A 20,521-nucleotide genomic window follows, 5' to 3' on the forward strand; every position below is an offset into this window, starting at 1 on the left:
CCGATCTTCTTTCGTTTCTCATTGTACGTCGTGATAACCGGAGTTCAGCATACCGCCGCTAGATTGCGTACCATGGTAATTTTGTTTCACCTTTTGCGACTCGCTGAGTAAGTAGTCGGCCAATTCGCTACTGCTGATTTGTTTTGGCCAGTGGCGTCGTGAAGCAACCGTAGACCTGCCGGTGGCCTTGCTGCAAGGTTTCACAATCTGTCATACACTGGAAGTCTGTCAGCCTCAAAGAGCCCGACGAGCGAATTGAAGTGCTATCGCCGTACTGATCATCCGCCAGCTCTGATCTAGCCAACTACGTAAATGACTCGTTCCTTCTAGGCAGTCTGGGATGTTTCTTTGGTGGATAGCTTCTTTGGTTTGGCGGGGTAGCTTTCGTAGCTTGTTTGGTAGCTTGTTTGGCGGGGTAGCTCCGCTTTCCCCAAGCCAAAGGAGATAGAAAACCTGCTGATAGGTGGTGGGGAAACCATTTGAAGGCAGCTGCCTCTGCCTCTTCTGCCTCGTGGGACCGTGGACAGTGGCGCCGTTATCGTTATGGTGACCCGGTGGACCTGCTCAATTGGAAATTCTTTAGCAGTTAGTCTGCCATCATCACTTCGCGTCAAAAGAGACCGCCGCCCTCCCCCCGCCTAGTCACACCACAACACCACAACACCACGACACCAAACAAAGACTATCACTCAGGAGGACTCAATCAACCCTGTCGCAACCTTTGTCCATTCATTGTCAGCACACAAAGACCATTCGTTTCCTCAATTCATTTACAATGCTTTGCCAACGATGTCGGCGCATGGCTAGCCAAACCATCAATCAACTCCTCACGGCCGCCACCAGAACCGCACAGCTTGCGACGCATCGAGTTCCTGCCATCACAAGATCCAATGCCTCCCGCCTGACAGCCTTCCGTCAATCCTCGCTGATACATGCACGGCTGTATTCCACTTCGCCCGACGCAAGTGCGCCCGCCACGCCTGCCTCGCCCTCGGCACTGAATGCGCTCGAGAAACCTGACAGCCTAGACGAAGCGGAGTTATCCATCTGGGACAAGCTGACGGCCGAGCTTGCCCCGACCGCACTCCAAGTCATGGATGTATCGGGCAGATGTGGATCCATGTCATTGAGATAATTTCAGAAAAGTTCCGAGGCTCAAACATGTTGAAACAGCAGCGCTGGTAGTCCTTGTAGTAGTCTGGCGCGCACCTCATCGTATTTTGTCTAAACTCGCCTCGACGGCCGGGGAACGACTTTGCAGCGTTTGCCCCTAATCTGGGAGGGCATTGCCGTGGTCGAGTCGACATGATCGACGCCAGGGGCCTTCTGGCCGCCACCCGGCCATCCATCGCGCCGTGGTCAGGGTATCTTGTGGGTGCTGGTCGGCCTGCACACGTCGCGGCGGTCGACGTAGCGTTCATTGTCGGGCTGGACCCGGTGTGGGCGGGCTGCCCCTCCACTGTCGGTTGGGAGCCTAGGACGCCTGCTTTATGATGAGCATCACACAGTCAGTCGGCTATGCAGTCGATAGACGAGAACCAGACTTACCTTGTGGTCTTTGCGATGAGGCCAACTGCCTCGCGCCCACCTGCCTCCTGGGACTGTGGGGAATGACAGTCCCGCCGTCTTCGTCGGGGACGATGTCGTAGACAGACACAGGCTCCGCCCCCGCCAACAGGAGCTGCTGTCATATACTCGGGGTCGCTTTCGTACTCCGCATCCGCGTCGCTATCCACGTCGACACCGGCGTTCGCGTCCTCGCTGGCGTCCGGCTGGGCTTCGAAATCGACTGCTTCGACATGGCGGCGCGATCGTGTCGCTCGACCGTGGCTCGGTCTCGCACGGCCGGCGGCTGATTGACAAAACTGCGGCTGTTAGCGACGGAGTAGGAGAAGCTCGACGGAACAAGAACTGGAACACGGGGACAGACAATCTTGTTCAGGTCCGGCACCCGCTGCCCCGGCGGGACGTGCATCGCCGTGTTCCACCGCTTGTGCGTCGGGTTCCAGTACGCAAGCATGCTTAAGACGTTGCAGTAGCGGCCGAGGTCCCGCGTCTTGTTCTGCAGCGACACGCCGCTCTTGCGCACCTTGTCTTTCTGCCGCTTAGTGTAAGCCATAGCGGAGGCCTAGCTGCCCAAAACAATTCGGCAGCTTGCTGGGTTCTCTTGGAGCATCTTTCGGAGTGTCCATGGTGCTACAAAAGCGTCTCGCGGAACGGTAGATATGTATAGTATGATAGCAAGCTGCCGGCTTGCGGATATGGAATGTGAATGACATGACGAGCCCGCGTCGGGCAAACCTCGCCAGGGGCGCTGCTGATCCGGTTCCAGGACCCATGTTGGCGAAAAGGATTCTCACAGATATCGGGGCTACAGTAGCTTCTCTTCGGTGTCTTGGAGGGGAGAAGTTCTCGCGTAGCAGGGAGATTGGGTGTTGGCCCTAATGGCGCGGGGTCGCGAACTGGTGGTTCCAGGGGACTGGCCCGCTAGTCGCGCTAGTGCGCCCTTGCTACTCCCGGCGCTACACTCCCACAGTAGCGCCAACAGGTTTGCAAGCAACGATGGAAGCTGGGACCAAAAACGGCCCGTGAGACTCTTCGAGCTTAAGCAGCAAAAAGACAGTACTGTACTATATGTTAAACCGGCGGCGCCATTAGCAGCTCTACATCCTAAGGTCTACATCTACCATACCGCAGCTTAGCCAGCCAACACTCTGTACGTCAGAAAGGACACATGAGAAAGAGTACGTAAGATGGCCCTGATCCGAATGCAGAGCTTGCCGAGGTACCCTAGAACGGTTACGAAGAAGCGCTTCCTGCTCGAAAGTCTAGTACATATCGCAGGATGGACTGCATGTAAGTCAACCCGCCAGTACGGCATCGTCTCTTTTTGACGACTATGCTTTGAGGTAGCAAGCCATTGGGACCGGAAGTAGCTTCAGGTAGCGTGGCCAGAAATAAATGCAGATAATTGAGTTGTTGTCGCCTTACTATGCTGGTCGGTACGAACCAGAACACCTGCATTAAAGATTTGGAGTACAACGGACAGGAGGGATGTCGCCATGCTATCCAGGCGCATCTGGCGAGATGGTCTGTTTCCTGGGCGCCGCGTGGCGTCGAGGCAATCAGAGGGCGGTCTCGCACTGACACGATGTGCAAACCCGCTACAGTACGACGACCACTCGGCGGGGGCAGGCCGAACGAACCTGACCTCCAGTTAGCTAATTCCATGCTTAGCCCGCTTTGTTGGTTATTTCCTGGGATAAAAACCACCCTGTTTCCCTTGATGTCTTCGCTTCCCTGTCTTTACGACCCAAACAGTCGGGACGCATTCCTTCCTTTGGAATGCCGGGCAACCCAATCACATCACCAGCACGCCAGCAGGAATGGGCATGCATCACCGAGACGAGGTATGCAGCGGCGCTAACGGGTTCCATCGAAAGGACTACATCGTCGACGGCAGTTCATTGTGACGGACGGTGACCCTCCCTTGACGAGCAGCAATCCTCGTCCATTCGCCTCTGCTGGCGATGGCAAACAACGTTCCATGCCTCGTGGCTGAGAAGGTGGAGCGTGCAGGGTGACAAGCGTGTCCAGCATGGGTGAGACGGTGCAACTGATTCTCGGTCCGGGCGAAGACATGCTCACGCTCTTGGGTTATCCCTCGTCCTGCCAGATTCTCTATAGTGTGTCAACGCTTATGCCGCGCTAGCAGATATTGCGCTCATTTTGGCAAGGGCTGGGAAGTTGGTTCGCGAAGGATACAAGAAAGAACGTACAGGAATTGGTGGTGTCGCCGCTGATGTGTTGCTCCCAGGGCTGGCTCGTATCCGTCTTGCGCAGGGCACTTTGCCAGGGCAGCGGGTATGCTCTGGGAGTGTGCTGACGCCAGGGGCGGTGCGTCAGGACTTGTCGAGACTTAGGCGCATTGCGCCGCGAGAGTCGGTTTTTCTCTGTAGAGTATCTTACTGATCGATCGATACAAGAGCGGGGCACTGCTCTTGGTTGGTTGGTCTGGTGGAGCTGCACTTGGCAACTTGACCATTGACCCGAATGCTCGGGCCGTCGTCCTCCCACTGTCCGCCAGCAAACATTCGTTACGCTGCACCGCTGCTGAGAAATCATGTCGCTAAACCGAGTTCCAGCAGGCTCGGCCTCTCAAATCGGTATGAGAGACACCTCTTTAGAGCATGGGCTTGCTCGGCTTGAAGGAAAGTCGCAGAGGTGGTATGTGGTCTAGCTGTTGCCCTGCGGCTAGTGTCTACGTGCAGCTCGCGCCAGGGTGATCGCAGGAACATCGGGGATGTGCAACCTAGTGAGTGTACAAGTCAGCGCCCTTGGATGCGCCTGCTGTTACAATATTTATAGGCCTAAAAGCCCACATAGATGTTCCACGGAATGCTATGTACGATTATCACCCTACGCAATCCTGAGCATATTAATGCTTCTCACCGCGATCGTATCATATTCCCCTAGCGATTTTCACTCGAGCGAGCGACATGTATTCCTCTCCGTATGAAACATCAAACCAGCCTGGGCTACTGCCGCTTTGGGGAGCCGCGGCGCATACGATTACGCCGGATCCCACCTTCACTCCCACTCAGTATCCACCATATGCGGGTTTCCACCTAGACCAAGGCATACTCGGATCGAGTCCACCGGCGTGAGTTCCTGCCTTATGCAGAGCCGATCAAGTACATTAACGATAGTGCAGAACGGCGGACCAGATGAGGAAGCTACTATATAAAGTCGACATGTTGGACCGAAAGGTGGATGAGGTCCTGTCAGAGCTCAAGAGCCATACTGGAGAGTAAGCGGGCCCGAAACTTCCAGCTATACAAGAACCAGCGACTGACATCCACCAGGTTAGAACGCTGGTAAGTTCTCAGGACTCATGGGAGTAGTGTGGATCTGATGTTTATTTTTGATAGGAAGCAAACATACCAGGAACTGTACGTCACGATTGCGTAGGGGTACGAAGACGGAAGTCTAACCGACATCTAGGTTCCAGCAGCATACACGGAGGTTGATGGGCTGTCTGTCGCAATTGAAGAAGACGATCGTAGAGGCGATGGGGCCGAGTGATGCAAACGACGACGTAGGCGGCATGTAACAAACTGCACAAGGGCTCGACCATGCGGCCTTTGGCTTGCCAGGGACGGAGTCGTTTACAAGAGGCTTAGCTTATGCGCGTTGAAAATGACGGGCGTAGCCTGGTTTGCTGACCAAGTTCGTGCTCCATCTTGACTGTATCGTGGGAAGAAGGTGATTTGTGTCTCTGCTTGTCGAGATCCTGAGTGCCCCGAGATGCTAGGTCTGGCACACCCACCAAGTTGTGTCCATGAGGGTGTGTGGGCCAGTAGTACTGCCGGCAAGGTACTGGCCGTATCGGGGGGCAAGCGTTGGTTGGGTAGGACATAGGATAACAGTACTGTAACCTTGCGGTATTGCGGTGGCATGGTTTGGACGACAGGGGTTGCATTCTTCCGAATATAAGGATCACCAACCAACACCAGAGATGGCCATCCTTCCATCGCGCCAAGGTAAGCTGGCATGCTGCCACGCCGCGCCAGCTGGGATGCTCGTAGCATGCTGAAATTGCGACCCAGTTGGTCGAGACCCATTCAGCGGTCGCTACAGTTATGCCTGCATCCAGAGCGGTTATGGAGTGAAACCTGAATTTCGGCTCATGCAATTAAGCGACCCTAACAATTTCTCATTTTTTAAAGCCTACCCTCGCCCCTTTTGGTTCCCCTAATCGTGCCCACTTCTGACGTTCGATTTGGACCCAATCCAGCATTTGATATCTATAATGCCCAGTTCTATCAGGTCTTAAAAAGGCTACTGTTTGCCCTCGCAGCGACCACTTCTTAACGGCGACAATCAATATATTCCTCCAAATAAAATGAACAGTGCCATGAAGCGTAAAGCATCTGCCGAGAGTATTGATGCTGTTAATTGTATGTTCAATTTCTCGTCCTGTTTTGCTTTCTCGCTCATGTATCAGGTGCCATACTAATCGAAGGGTATAAATAGTTAGTTCTTGTTCCCCTCTTCAAATACCGGTTTGCAGATTGTCTAAACGATCAGGATCCCTGGGGCAGCATACAGTCAGAACTCCAGTGGAGAAGGACAAATGCGAAGTATCCAAGGTGCTCGTCGCTGATATGGGCGAATTCGGTTCGTCACCACGGCATCTTCTATATTATAATCTTCTCTTGAGTGTTTTTGGTGGTTTCTAACTCATCCTGCCAAAACTTGCTTCAAGCCAGTGATAGAATACGTACCGGAGCGGATTTCAATGCGTTCGAAACCCCTACTGACAACGATGCCAACCATATGGTTGAGGATGCGTCTGAAAACAGCGAATTCGACGATACTCCAGTGGACATCAAGCGGGAAATTGAGAAGCTGTTGACGCATCGTCTGGTATCCGATGATGAGGTTGAGATCTTGGTCCAATGGTCATACGAGCCAGACAATGCTTCTTTCGAGCCCGAGGTGGAGATCCAACAATGTGCTCCCAAGGTTTTGTACGAGTATTGGATGGCTCAAGGCGGGCGAACCGAAGCCCTATATCAGAAGGACAGAGACGCCCCGCTTGCTGTGTATCACGCCTTCAAGATTTTGAGGCATGAGAGGAGGAAAGGCGCGTTCCAGTTTGAAGTGCAATGGGTCGGTTATCCTGCGACGACTGGCAACACGTCGCTTGAACCGGAAGACAAGTTGAGAGACATCTGCCCAGAACTTTTGGAAGAGTACTGGAAGAGCCAGGGTGGTAGAGATAAGTGCTTTGCCAAATGCGGTCGTGGTAAGAAACCCTAATGAGCCCCTCGGAAGCGTTGGCTATTGGAATGAAGTTATATTAAGCCAAAGGAGCCGCAGCCATGCAGGCCGGTCGTCCTGGAAGTACACAGCAGCAACAGCACCAAGGGCTTCATGCTCACGTATATTAACAACTTAGTATACGTTGGTTTCACGTTCGTCCAGTCGAATTCAATAATCCGTTTTTCATTTTATATGCTTCTCGAACAACTTAGCCAGTTCATCCATCCAACCCCTTTTTGTCCAACTTCTGCCTTCCGCATAGTCCGTTAATATGCGACGATCTTCCCAAAACAATGCCTCCATGGCGGAGCCCTATCCCCTTCGTCATCTGTCACAACCAGAATACACAGTCGTACATTTGTAGCAGTTCGCACGAGACCTATTTGTAGCATTGTCAGAAGGGCTGGAGATACTGGCCGAAAATGAACTCACACTTCTTAGGGGAAAAGCTAGGAGCAGGCGACTGAACGGTACTTGCTTGGGGTTGTCCTGCATAATTCAATACGGGAACGAACCGAACGAATGAACGAATACACGATGATTTTGCACGAGGAGTCCGTGGCCATCAATGCCACGAGGCCGAGCCTGGAGTTGTCTGAGACCAGGCCTCTCTTATCGCTCTAGACGCCGAACGCTGTGCAAAAAGCAGGAGTAATTATTGGAGATAACTGCTCTTTTGTAGCGAAATGAATGAATCAGGGGAGTGTTTCTTAGAAGGGTGCAGCAGGTGAAGGATTTGGTACAGCACGCAGTACACACCCTCCACGCGATAAGGGGCGTGTAATATTATGAGGGATATGGTCCCATGTCGGCCAAGGCAGTGTACCTCTAGATCCACATAAACTGTGCCGGAAGTTGGGAATGAGGAGATGAGTTGCGCCCGATGAAGTGGCCATGATGCCACATTTATGGAAGTGAAATAGGGGTGGTAGTCAGACTTGTTCACGAGGTATAGAAGGCGACAAAAATAAATTGGAAGTACGAGAGATAAGATAGAAGAAGAAAGAGAAGCGTTACAAGTCAGGTATAGTGATAGCAAAAGCGGCATCAAATATATAAGCCTCGAACTATTCAGACAGACGCATAACATATTGCACCAAGGCATATCTAAGACCACACTATCAAAGCAGATGTTTGGGAGTTCCTTCTCTCAAATGCGTATGGACTGATATTACAGCAAGCCTGCGTTTGTCGTGTCTAATACTCTGCATCATCTGAAGTTCGAGTCACCAGCGGCGTCACCGAGCTCGAAGAGACAAAGTGGAAACGATTCACCGGCCATAGCTAAATTGAGTTTAAATGCAGCTATGATGACGAGAATACAACTACTTCTCTTTCGAAGCTCAATCAGAGACGCCTAGCAAAAGAGGATGTGAAGGTGGTCCTTGGGTAACCAACCAATCATCATCGCTATGTTCATAAGCCAGCATCTGCGCATTTGATTGGGTTGTTCCGGCATTCAATCCATTTTGGGTAATTAAGCTACCCCGCCGGATGTCTTGACGAGATAGCTACCGTCAGTTTTACCACCCCACCTCACCTCTTAGCCCATTTCTCCTGAACTAAACTCTCCAGACTCAGGCGCTGTTCAGAGTACGAAGGGACCGTAAAATCGGGTTACTGCCAGCTACAATGCCACTGCGATCTGGCCTGAATCTCATTATTCTTGCTTGGTGGAGATGGCACAGCCGCGCGCTAGGTAAGTTAGTAGTCGGATGTCGAGGGAGCTAATCTCATTGCCTAGCCAACAGCGGAGCCGCCCGGCTAAATGACATTTTGGAACTTTTCTAAGCTGCTTCCATAATGGGTAAGATACTACCATTCATAATCTTGACCAGCAAATCATCCTCAACGATATATTTCTGTTCGCTAACGGAGGCATGCCTTGTTTGTTCTTGGGCCCAGCTCTTCAGAACCATCTTTCGGCGGTATGTGAACAACCAATATTTCTCCACTTGCAGGAGCTAACCTTCGACGAAGTTGGACAACAGTTGGCAATTCTACCAAAACATTCTCAAGGACATACCGACAACAGCCCCTTGCTCGTCGCAGACTGCCGCCGCCGCCACCGTATCCAAAATAGCAACCGAACTGTGCGATATAGTAACATCACCGCCACCCATACCAGACATGCGAAACAGTGCCCGCCCACCCTACCGGCCTGCAACAGCGGCAGAGCCCATGAGCTCGACCGAAGTCAGTCCCGTATCGCCGCCTCATCAAACCGATTGGGGCGATGCACCGGTAGCCAAGTCTGTTAGGGACAGAGTAGTTTCCGACAGCACTCGGCGAAGTTCGACCACGGGATTACGAATAGCCTCGGCAGCACAGCAAAAGAAGAAATATCATCAGCAGCAACACCGCCACCATTACCGGCAGCAGCAGCAGAACGAAGGCAGATTATCGCGTTCTGAAGTAGCAGCACCAATAGCCCAATACACAAAAATATCGTCTCCAGAATGCGATGTCGATAGGATGGCGCGGATGACCTTGACACAGAAGGGACTGAAAAAGATGGGGGTTCATTTGCAGGACGTCGCTCACCAGCAGCGCATGATGATAGACGACACCATCAGTTGCGGGACTTCACGCTAAGTCGGCGCAATAGGTTCGGTTCAAAAGTTAAGCTACCAGGGCTAATGAATGCACGCCATGTCCGCGCCCTTATCGCCCAACGAGACTAGGCCGACCAGCTCTTCAAACTGGATGGCCGTATCATAGCCTGCCTTCTTTTCAAGGAGGCAGTGCCTTCCGCGTGCTCAACTTTTCGCGCTGCGCCTGGCGCTCCCGCACGTCCTCGTCCTGGTAGACGTGTCCCGGTTCTGCACCGCGGCCCGAAATCTCGCCACCAGGCCCCTCCTCGCGGATACCCGTCGACTTGCTAGGATTCGGTTGAGGATCGGGCTGTTTGGCCGGATGCTGTTGCTGTTGTGATTGCTCCTCCTCGCTGGCTTGCCGGGCTTGTGTCTGGTGAGCCTCTTGTTTATTGCCGGCCGGGTCGTTGGACTCGCGCGTCTGATCGACTTTGGTCTCGCCCAGGACGTCCGTAGCGAGCGCTCTGGAGAGGGAGAATAGGCGACGCTGTGTTATGGCAGCAGCGACAGCGGACTGGACCAGGGGGCGGCGATGTTGTAGGGTACAACGCCATTGATTGGTGGTGGCTTGGCGCCGGAGTGTTCTTGGGAGCATATTGGAATATCTCTATATGCGCAAATACATCTGCGTGTGCATCGACGTAATATTTTTTTGTTATCGCTTTCGGTTACTCCCGAGATCTCAAATGTATAACTATAGAGTACTGGTTGGTATTGATACACCTGGATTGTGATGAGGTCAGTCTCATGTCAGATGGGGCATCCCCTTTCTCTGTTGGTTGTATGACGATAAAGCATCACTCTACTTCACTCGACATGGAACCTTGTAGATTATCCCAATTAATAAGTATGGGACCAAAGGTTGGTTTAGTAACGCCATGATCTCCAGCGTCGTCATGTAGTCGTCACAGTACTAGCCCTCGCTGTTATGTTTTCATCTAGCCGGTGATGGACCGGGAGAGCAAGGTCATCTATGCAATAGGGCTGCAGGGAATGTAGATCTGGTCTTGGTGTGAGCCATTACGGATGTCTACTTGAAACGGCTCGGGCAACTTGCTTGATCTTCTTGTAGCATACTCCTTGAACGTCCATTGAGCTTCAATAGAGTCTCGCGTAACGGTAGATATAGCAAGCTGCTTGGTTTGCTTGTATGAATTTTGATGGCGGATTGAGCGCGAGTTGGGCAAACCTCGCCAGGGCAGCTGCTGATCTGGTTCCAGAACCCATTGTTGACGAGGATAAGCTCTTGCGAAGTGGAGACTATTGGGGCAGTTGGTTCTAAAGGCGATCGGCTGGCCCACTACAGTAGCAGCGCTAGTGCGCCATTGCTACTCTTCTGACTCTGCGCTCCAACAGCGCGTGGGTATCTTCAATCTCTCGGCGGATGAAGCAATTTTTTTTAATGCGCTGCTGGATGAATTAGGCTTCGAGGTGACCGGCCTCCAGGTCGGATCGGTACAAGCGGAGAGGTGGGAACATCACATCGGGCTCTGGTTCTGCGCACCATAATAGGTATGGGCTGCATCACAAGCTGCCTGTCCGTCATCCATTCCCGTCTTTCAGTGCCACTTACGCGACGGTTCCAATTCCGCAGCACAATAAGGGCCAACAGAACTCAGGATGTACATACAGTAAAATCCAGGTTCAGCGTCCGCCTTTCTGATATGAAATAAAAGAACCCGAAGTACTGTGGGGTGCTTGCCCCGTGCGTAAGCGGTATGACAGAAGTACCGGTCATCGCTAAGCTAGACTTTCGTAGGGCTGCATATTTGGCGCTGATACGTACCGCTGCCGCTAAGCCCTGTACACCAACTGCCTTGGAGCCAACAGTGGATCAGTGGATTACACCCTGGACAGAAAGGCAGCTTTGAGCTGACAGGTCGTACTGTAATTGTACTCCGTACATACAGTCGGATTTCCCCCAAGCCCTCAAGTCTCAAGATCCGTATAAGGATTCGTACAAATCGAATAGCATACATATATAGGATGCACTCTGTTCACTCTTGCGTCTGTTTCTAGCCAAGACCTTGAATGTTCAGCACCGTTTGCTAGGTAATAGTCAACTTCGCAGTTTTGGTGCAAGCAGCCTAAGTAGATAACTTCCACGTCACGTGATGTGAGTCATACCCTGTGTTGCACGTCAGCCCACTCATGGGTTATGTTTCTCGTCCGCCCCGAGTCTTCACTGGCCTTTTACGTTTCGCCACCTCACGGTCGAAACAAGCTACGGTCTAGAGTGATTCTAGCGTAGCCATGGAAGGCACGAACTTCGAGATCCCCTCTTTTCACTTTGAGGATGCTGGTCTTGATTTTAGCACTCCCGTTGCCAGCCCGAGCGGAAGTCTTACTCGCTTTGGCGGGCCGTGGAGCGGTGGGCGAACGACCCCCGAGCCTGGTGCAAGTGCACCTAACTCGATTCCTTTGCTTTATACTATTACGTGGAAGCTGCAGCTACGGAAAGGAAGGATTACCAAACTTACTGAAGATACCATAGAAGACCTCGACCTTGCGCCCGGTGCGTACTGGAACGAAATCCTGCAGTCCGAACTCGCGATCCTTGTGCAAAGCAAATTACCCGAGCCTCAATACCAGCCTGACGAGACGTCGATTACTGTGTCCAACTCTAAACGCGGCGAACGACCTTTCCAGAAGCGGTTTAATAAACTGTTAATCGATTGGACGGTCGTAGAGAGCAAGTTAAGGTTTTGGGGTAACCAGGGTAACAATCTAAAAGTCGCCATCTCGTTCATTTACAAAGAGACCCAGACGGCAAAGGACGGCAAGACAGGGCGTGGAGCTACTAAGAAACACACTGCTGCACTAAACAACCTAGTTGCGCAGCAGGAAGCATCTGGTCATCGTCCCGTCTGGCGGGACGTTTACCAGCTTATGGAGTGTGTTAGTGCCGCCTGCACAAATCGGGGATTCTCTTGCTGGCGTAACAACGAGAAGCATTACAAACTTGACAGTGATATCATGGACCGGCTTGTCGACTATGCCGAGGAAGGAAACAAGCTGGACACGCATGCCGATGTGCCGCAAAGGATCCGTGACGTGATCTGCACACGTACGGACGAGGCAGAGGCGCGTAGACTGCGAAAGAGAAAGGCCTCTGATCCGTTGCCTGTCACTGTGCGCGTGCTCTGCCACGGGCACCGTGATGATGCCTCAGCAGAGTGGCCTGGAGAGGGTCAATGGGTACAGCTTGATATCCCTCTACCGGAAGATGAAGCCCCTATAGAGTACAGCCGCTGGCTCAGCGCGAAGGTCACGAATCAGAGATGGCGTGACGCCTCGCGGCTGGCAGGTGACGTCGTGGTTGACAAAGGCTACGATCTTGACTGGCTCTTCACCCACCAGAAGGCCGGCAAAGATATGTTAATTGAGAATGGTGTATTGGAGGGCGTTGCCGCCAGGTTTGTAAGCTGGGTTCCCAAATGGGTAGACGACGCTGGTAAAGATTGAAGCTAGTACGATTTCTGTATTTTACAAGGTTTCTTCAGGAGGCGGTTGCTCTACGTAAAGCCCAGCATTTCGAAAATGACCTTCTGCGCTACCCTGCTGATTGCCAACGACCTTGGCGCATGATTTCACATAACTCTCAAAGTCTCTCTGGATGAGACTGCTGTTACTTTTGCGTTGCGACTTTATACATGCCTTGACCTGGCCAAAGAACTCCTCAATAGGGTTGGTCCGTGGAGTGTACGGGGCGATGAAGTCCGACTTGACACCGGCCTCTCGACACATCTGCTGGACTCTCTCGGAATAATGGAACCCAACGTTGTCCATAACGAGTACGGTCTCAGGCTGCGGCCATCGGCCACAGTGACAGAGCAGCTGGTCGATGAAGTCCTCGAAGGTGGCTTTATCCACGGATCCGTAGAAAAAGCGAGACAGCTTGACGCCTTTCTGTGTATATGCCGCAAGCATAGACAGCCGACTATCGCGCTGGAATTTAGCCTTCTGCACGGGCGTAATCCCCTTCGGTGCCCATCCCTTCCGTCGGAACATGCCAGGCTTGTCGAAGCCAGACTCGTCGATAAAGACCAAATGATACGATCGACATCCCAGCATCTTGAGTCTGTACTGGTAGAAGTGGCGTAGTTCGGGCTTCTGTTGCTGAGCTACGCGACGCATTACCTTGAGAGTCATAGTACGCTTATCCAAAGCGCGAGAAATACTCGTCGCAGATACATCTACTTCAAACTCTTTACTAATAAAACCCATCATCTCACGCCGGTCCATGTCAGGCTCTTTCGCAATCTGATGGCAGAGTGCCATTTCCATGGTAGGAGTGACCTTGGGGTCGGGACCAGGACGGGTGGAAGGTACTGTCGTCGTTCCGTATCGTGCGTGCGTCAATCGTGCTCGGCGGACGGCGCGTTCGCTGCAAGGGATAGCTTCGGCAATGTCGTCATTCGTCGAACCTCGAGTAATCATGGAGAGCATTTGGTCGTGTTGAGACTTCGACAGTCGGGGGGCCATATTGACGGCCTTGTTTGGGGTTTGTTAGGAATCGAAATGTGAAGGGTTGCAGGTTGGAAATGGCGAGACAAGAGCGCCGCAGTTAGGCCATTAGTCGAAGTCACAGTGCCTGTGGAGCTTTGGTTTCCTCTAGTTCACATCCCTTTTAGTGCAACAAGGCCTGGCTTTTAGTGGCTAACCCGCTAGACCACAGAGCCCCATCTACTAAATAGCGAGTAAGTGCCTAGACATGGACAATGCTTCCCACTACTTTAATCGTTTAATCGGACCAAACTCTGTTTTAACGACGTACTCCATATTGAACTACGCAACGTCGAAAGAGAGATTCTCATCCAGCTCCATATCTGTCATTAGCCAAAATGGCTGTCCGACTCGATCACCACGTCCTGTGTTAGCCCCTTTGCAGTTGGTCGCAGCATCTGCCACGCCATGATGCTGATTGGACGGCGGCGCTCGCAAGGTCGCGCGGGGTCGCGCGTCGCAGCAATGTCAGCCGCATCAGGCTGGCACCTACGCTCTTCAGATATTGCGAGTGACGTCTGACTTTCAACAACCTATCGCACGAACATCAAAAGTCAAGGAGTCGCTACTCTACAGGCGCCAGTCATGACCTCAAACCGCACCATCCCGACGAACGATCACCAGCCACCGCGACCCGCTACCCGTAGCGGCTTCGAAATCGCTATAATATGTGCCCTCGTCCACGAAGCCGATGCCGCTGAAGCCCTCTTCGATCATCATTGGGATGATGGCGGCCCGCCTTACGACAAGGCCCTAGGCGATCCGAACGCTTACTCGACCGGCGCTATCGGGCGACACAACGTTGTGCTGGCACACATGCCGGGCATGGGCAAGGCAAACGCGGCAGCTGTCGCGACAAATTGCGGAAAAAGCTTCCCTAACATCAGGCTTGCTGTTGTCCTTGGCGTCTGTGGGGTTATGCCCTTCGCTCAAAATGGGCACGAGGTCGTGCTCGGCGATGTTGTTATCAGCCACGGCGTTATTCAGTACGATCTCGGACGACGCTTACCCGAGCGCTTCACACGCAAAGACACGCTTCGAGACTCGCTAGGCCGACCTAATGCCGAGATTCGTGGTATACTAGCGAAGTTGCAAGGATTTCGCGGCCGAAAAACACTCCAAAACAAGTTGACCGGTTATTTAGCTGTCATCCAGCAGGAGCCTGGTCTCGCAGCCCAGTATCCAGGTGCCCAGCATGACAGGCTGTTCAACGCTGCGTATCGCCATGTTGCCGATGGGAGGTTATGCGACGAGTGCGGCTGTGACGGGCCGTTAATACATCGGAGCCGCCTCGACGAGGACAGTCCGCCGCCTGTTGTACACTTTGGCTTAATCGCGTCAGGTGATACAGTGCTCAAGTCGGGCGAGGATCGCGATAGCATTGCTCAGCAGGAAGAGGTAATAGCCTTTGAGATGGAGAGCGCCGGCGTTTGGGACATAGTTCCGTGCGTAGTGATCAAGGGTGCTTGCGACTACGCGGATAGCCACAAGATGAAGGCATGGCAGCACTATGCGGCGGCAACGGCGGCCGCATGTATGAAGGCGTTCTTAGACTCTTGGGTGCCTTCGAAGCCTTCGTTGCCAGGTGGGTGATACCCGTGTTGGATGATCAGGTAAAGGTTCTTGAACATTCGCTAATCTAGTTAGAAGCGCGATCCGTTCTAGAGCCTATTGCCGAGCTTTCTTCGTCTAATCGTACTGCTGCTACAGCACACGTCATTTCCCTCCCATCTATTCGGAATAAGCACTTCACCGGTCGAGCCGCTATACTAGAAGAGCTTAAGAAGAAACTGTTCCTGTTTCGAGACTGTCAAAGGCTTGCTATAGTCGGACTCGGCGGTGTCGGAAAGACGCAACTTGCTTTACAGTTTGCGCATTGGGTGCGTGAGAAGTATCCCGACTATTCCATCTGCTGGTTGCCGGTCTTGAGCGTCCAGGGTTTCACTCAAGCCTACCTCGATATAGCGGAGAAGTTTGGCATTGATATCGATAGGGAGAATGAGAATCCGAACGATACGATACGAAAGTATCTCAGCTCAGAAGAAGCAGGGAAATGGCTACTGATAGTCGATAATGCGGATGACGCAGGGATGGTTCTCGACGCAGACGGCATATACGACAGCCTACCAGAGAGTGAGACTGGCCTTATGATCTTTACAACACGATCAATGGAGATCGGCCTTGCGATAACAGGAAATGATGTACTCGAGCTACACGAGATGATCCCAGAAGAAGCAAAAGACCTGATGAAGAAGTCACTCATTCGAAAGCAGGCTAATGACGAGGCAATAACGGCCGAGCTCCTGCGCGAACTCACATACCTGCCTCTGGCCATCACCCAAGCTGCTGCATACTTGAACCGAAACCGACTCTCTATCAAGAGATACCTCGAATTATTACACGGTACTGAGCAGAACCTAGTCGAGCTAATGAGTAAAGAGTTTCGCGATAACACACGGTATCGCGAGTCGCGGAATGCAGTGGCGACCACCTGGTTAGTGTCTTTTAACCAGATACAGGTATCCGACAGCACGGCAGCTGAGCTGCTATCGTTCATCTCGTGCATCGAGCCGAAATCCATCCCACGCTCGCTCCTTTCCGTATCATCTTCGGAGGTTAAAACGACCGACGCGATCGGCACGTTGTTAGGATACGCATTTCTTGTCGATCGTGGGGACGTCGAGGTGCAGAAGACGACGCTGGACGAGAAGGATCACTTTCGACTCACGTCAGAACAAGTGCTCGCAACAGCCTACCTCAACGCCAGCCAAGCTCAAAAAGCCGTTGATCTTCTTTAACATGTCGTGGCAGTGGAAAGTCAGCTATTCGATAGAGACGATCCCGATCGATATATATCACTGGAACTATTGGAAGATGCACGCCAGCAATTAGAAGCTGAGTGGGAGCCTGAGACTAATCTTTCGGAACAAGATACACCTTCCGTATAATACTATATATAATGGATGCACCTTGATCAGGCCGAAGCATTTTAACAGCAGTTGCTTACATAAATAGTGATGCTTACACAATTAATGCACAGTAGCTGCACATGATCGTCCGGTTGCAGCCGTTGTTGGAGCCTTCCAGCCATCTTAGTACTTCCCTGGTCGTAGCGGTACATGTAAGCGCTAGAAATGCATCCGTACAGCGGGTCTGTGGTACGCTGACAGGTACCTATGACTCACTAGAATGCACGGTGCAGGAAGCTCCACAGTACTTTAGACAAATATTTTTCATATATCCATCGCGGACGCTGAACCTGGATTTTACTGTACTGTAAACGTCAAATACATATCATAAACGCAGAATCCTAGACCTATATGTTTCACGCTTTGTAATACTCCCGTTTTGGACGAAGCATATAATCTACTAACTCTCTTTGTGGACCGGTTCTTAGTTCTATTGACCGCGACTGAAGCAAATGTTGCTCTTTTCGGTCGGGGCCAAAAGAGCAGTTCCTGCCATTCCATATATGCTTCCATTCATGGACCTTGGTTACCATCGTTCAATCTATTTCTGCCTTACACTCCTTTCTTTATCCGTCCGTGTTGTATAAAGCATTGTACCCTGTCAAATCTGGCTGAATGCTACCCTTTCCCATTGCGCCATTCACATCAATTTGTTCATCATCGTAAGATTTTCAAGATGTTAGCAAGCCTACTCAAACACTTGCTGGCGTGCTCACTTCTGCGCACTTCACTTTGCCTTTCTCCTTTGGACAAACGAGTAGACGGCTACGAAAATTCTGCCTATTTTGCGAACTGGTTGGTTCTATAATTCTCATTCAAAGTTTTCCCGCTAACGGATGCGGGAAAAGGGGTATCTATGCAAGGAATTATCGTCCTCAGCAGTTGCCCGCCGATGTTGTGACAAACATATACTATGCATTCGCAAACTTTCAAGACGACGGGACAGTGTAAGTAAGGTACATTCTAACTCACTTTCTCTAATGCGCTTCAGGTTCTCTTCCGATCCCTGGGCGGACACCCAGATAAACTTGTCCGATGCTTGTAAGCTCATATAGTACCTGGCTGCCTCTTAAGGAATATACTGAGCCCCCCAAGCGACGCCGGCCTCTGGAAGACATGCCTACGGCTGCGTCAAACAGCTTTTTCTTCTCAAAAAGGCCCACCGGAATACCAAAGTTAATCTATCTGTTGGAGGGTGGACATATAGTTTGAACGGGCGGTTCGCCTCAGCTGTATCCACAGAGCCGAAGCGCATTCAGTTTGCTAAATCTTCAGTATCACTGATGAAGGATTGGGGCTTTGATGGGATTGACATTGACTGGGAATATCCTGCGAACGCCAGCGAGGCCGCAGACTTTCTAGCATTGTTGAAGGCATTAAGAGCCGAACTGGACGACTACGCCGCCCGGTCCGTGCCGGGATACCATTTCCGCCTAACAGCTGCGATGCCGGCCGGTCCTGACAAGTACTCCAAGCTGCCGCTGTTCGACATGGCTCAGATAGTGGATGCGTTCAACCTCATGGCTTATGATTACGCGGGCTCTTTCTCCCCGTTGAGTGCGCACCAGGCAAACCTCTATCCCAACTCAGGGAACCTGGGGTCTACCCCCTTCTCCACGGATGCAGCGATTACTGGTTACCTTGCTGCCGGCGTCCCAAGGCATAAGATCATTCTGGGTATCCCTTTATTCGGACGCGCATTTGAAAACACTTCTGGAGTTGGGAAACCTTATTCCGGCATCGGTAAGGGGTCTTGGGAGGACGGAGTTTGGGATTATAAAGCCTTGCCCCGTTCTCACCTAGACGTACAGAAAGATGGCATCGCTGGGGCCACGTACACATACGACAATAACAGCCAGCAGCTGATATCTTACGATACGCCTGGTATGGTCAAGGCGAAGATAGACTACTTGAGGTCCGAGGGCTTAGGAGGGTCCATGTTTTGGGAGGCTAGTGGGGACCGGAACGATGCTGAGAGCCTCATCCGAATAAGCTATTTTTCACTCGGTGCTCTCAGACAGAGCCAGAACAATCTGCAGTATCCAGACAGTACATATGCAAATATTGCTGCTGGCATGCCCTGATCGGGAGGAGCCAAGATACACGTGGTAGACCGCTACGTAGCAAACCCAAAGGTTTACATCTATCCCCTGAAAAAATAACAGCTAAATTGTATTGAATAATAATTAAGGTATTCCCCCATCAAGAGCTCCCATCAGACTAGGACCGCTAGCATAAGAGTGTTAAAATTCTCGGGCCGTGATCCGTTTACACCACTCCCTCCAGTAGCTTCCCACTAAATTTACAGCGTCGATGTTCTCTTCCGGCTCCCAAGTGTATCTCTGGTCGAGAGGCCAGTCGCCTGCCCACATAACTAGGTATTCAGTGGATTCTTCCTCACCTGAGTCGCCAATAATGCGGTGAGATACTAACAACTCTACGTCGTAGGTTTCGCCGTTGGCATTAGGAGGAAGCCTCTCAGGTTGCAGTCGTAGTTCCAGGCCGAGAATGTCAGCTTGCTCAGGTGGGCCCAGCATATGCCTTTTTCGTTTGGTGGCCCTCGGTCCAGGTTGAGGTAGTTGTGGCGGTTTTGTTTTGGGTAAGACATATGCGGTTGGGCCGCCTTCTTTAACTGTGCCGGCCATAGTGTTACCAAAAGTCTGGAAACTAGGCTTTGCAAGTGGAGGTTTCGTAGCATGCGTACAAATTGCAATAACAGGATGAGCCGAACTTCTGTCGAGATCTGTGCCGATCACGTGGTGGCGCTTTGTGTCTTGACTCGATGATGGCTTAGACGTATGAAGAGTTCTTTTGGCCAGTGGAAGATCGGCTGACATAGAGAAGGCATATTAGCAGGTTGCACACGTATCTAAGAAGAGTCGTACCTTGGTATGGTTGCGTGCTATCGAAAGTATGGTTCGATTGTTTCATACCGTAGGTAGGGGTTGCGTGTCCTCTATCGGCTTTTGCGTCACTTGGTCTATTGATAAGAGCGTTAGGGGAATTATGAGGATATGTAGCCTGTCGGTTCGTTGGGCTTCTATTCTCCAGCCCAGCCAAGGCGGTCTTAAATGCTTCCTTTTTCTGTTTTGCCATGTTATAGGCCTCTGGGCTGAAGGGCGGCTGGAATTGAAAGCTCATCATGAAGTGTTGCGAGACCTGGAAGCAAATAGAAAAAAAGCAAAGAAAATGTTAACAGGACGCGCGAGGCAAGGCCCTTTTATATTGAATATTCGTTTCAACTTTCAGACTACCCTTGTCCAGGGCTGACCGCAGTTGTTCCAGCCAACTTTTAGTGGATTGAGGTAACCCATGTTTCTTTGTGACGAGTACAAGTTCGGAAGACTGTCAATTGGTTTGTGCTAACGCTGATCCGCGGTTGCCACCTCCAATCTGCCAATATTATAACTACATCTAAATGGCAAGCACGGGAAGTGCTGAGGGAGGCATACGACCATGCGAAGACCAGCTCGTACATAATTTATACTTTGCCCTCGAGCAGGTGAGGTATCAAAGAGATCAACAACGTCGATTACAAAGCAATGATACTATGTACCGCTTCGTTAATACATTTTTATTCTATCTTCCAAATCAGTGTAGTTGGTGGTCGTAGTTGCATCTTAC

The 20,521-nt window shown here is 51.6% G+C and overlaps 9 protein-coding genes across 9 annotated transcripts; 6 read left to right on the forward strand and 3 right to left on the reverse strand.

The window, feature by feature from the left end:
• Positions 1–4,499: 4,499 nt before the first annotated feature.
• On the forward strand, positions 4,500–5,113 carry PG985_005425 (uncharacterized protein; the record flags this gene model as incomplete). Its single annotated transcript, XM_066825194.1, has 5 exons — positions 4,500–4,663; positions 4,715–4,810; positions 4,866–4,877; positions 4,932–4,952; positions 5,005–5,113. The coding sequence occupies 5 exons, from the start codon at positions 4,500–4,502 to the stop codon at positions 5,111–5,113; spliced, it is 402 nt and encodes a 133-aa protein (XP_066688354.1).
• Positions 5,114–6,339: 1,226 nt separating this feature from the next.
• On the forward strand, positions 6,340–6,825 carry PG985_005426 (heterochromatin protein; the record flags this gene model as incomplete). Its single annotated transcript, XM_066825195.1, has 1 exon — positions 6,340–6,825. The coding sequence occupies one exon, from the start codon at positions 6,340–6,342 to the stop codon at positions 6,823–6,825; it is 486 nt and encodes a 161-aa protein (XP_066688355.1).
• Positions 6,826–8,958: 2,133 nt separating this feature from the next.
• PG985_005427 (uncharacterized protein) lies at positions 8,959–9,423 on the forward strand (the record flags this gene model as incomplete). The annotated part of the gene is made up of 1 exon (XM_066825196.1): positions 8,959–9,423. One exon carries the CDS (start codon positions 8,959–8,961, stop codon positions 9,421–9,423), a length of 465 nt encoding a protein of 154 aa, XP_066688356.1.
• Positions 9,424–9,561: 138 nt separating this feature from the next.
• Positions 9,562–10,017, reverse strand: PG985_005428 (uncharacterized protein; the record flags this gene model as incomplete). Its single annotated transcript, XM_066825197.1, has 1 exon — positions 9,562–10,017. One exon carries the CDS (start codon positions 10,015–10,017, stop codon positions 9,562–9,564), a length of 456 nt encoding a protein of 151 aa, XP_066688357.1.
• Positions 10,018–11,675: 1,658 nt separating this feature from the next.
• On the forward strand, positions 11,676–12,887 carry PG985_005429 (uncharacterized protein; the record flags this gene model as incomplete). The annotated part of the gene is made up of 1 exon (XM_066825198.1): positions 11,676–12,887. One exon carries the CDS (start codon positions 11,676–11,678, stop codon positions 12,885–12,887), a length of 1,212 nt encoding a protein of 403 aa, XP_066688358.1.
• Positions 12,888–12,908: 21 nt separating this feature from the next.
• Positions 12,909–13,907, reverse strand: PG985_005430 (uncharacterized protein; the record flags this gene model as incomplete). Its single annotated transcript, XM_066825199.1, has 1 exon — positions 12,909–13,907. The coding sequence occupies one exon, from the start codon at positions 13,905–13,907 to the stop codon at positions 12,909–12,911; it is 999 nt and encodes a 332-aa protein (XP_066688359.1).
• A 606-nt stretch (positions 13,908–14,513) lies between these two features.
• PG985_005431 (uncharacterized protein) lies at positions 14,514–16,726 on the forward strand (the record flags this gene model as incomplete). Its single annotated transcript, XM_066825200.1, has 2 exons — positions 14,514–15,513; positions 15,594–16,726. 2 exons carry the CDS (start codon positions 14,514–14,516, stop codon positions 16,724–16,726), a joined length of 2,133 nt encoding a protein of 710 aa, XP_066688360.1.
• An 849-nt stretch (positions 16,727–17,575) lies between these two features.
• PG985_005432 (endochitinase) lies at positions 17,576–18,981 on the forward strand (the record flags this gene model as incomplete). The annotated part of the gene is made up of 3 exons (XM_066825201.1): positions 17,576–17,692; positions 17,780–17,844; positions 18,012–18,981. Coding segments are annotated over 3 exons (1,152 nt in total), but the record flags the coding sequence as incomplete, so codon positions are not given.
• A 159-nt stretch (positions 18,982–19,140) lies between these two features.
• Positions 19,141–20,038, reverse strand: PG985_005433 (uncharacterized protein; the record flags this gene model as incomplete). Its single annotated transcript, XM_066825202.1, has 2 exons — positions 19,141–19,727; positions 19,783–20,038. The coding sequence occupies 2 exons, from the start codon at positions 20,036–20,038 to the stop codon at positions 19,141–19,143; spliced, it is 843 nt and encodes a 280-aa protein (XP_066688362.1).
• Positions 20,039–20,521: the final 483 nt, after the last annotated feature.

This window comes from Apiospora marii (assembly GCF_038362585.1).
Source record: "Apiospora marii strain CBS 49790 chromosome Unknown utg000003l_segment0_segment0, whole genome shotgun sequence".
Lineage (NCBI taxonomy): Eukaryota > Fungi > Ascomycota > Sordariomycetes > Amphisphaeriales > Apiosporaceae > Apiospora > Apiospora marii.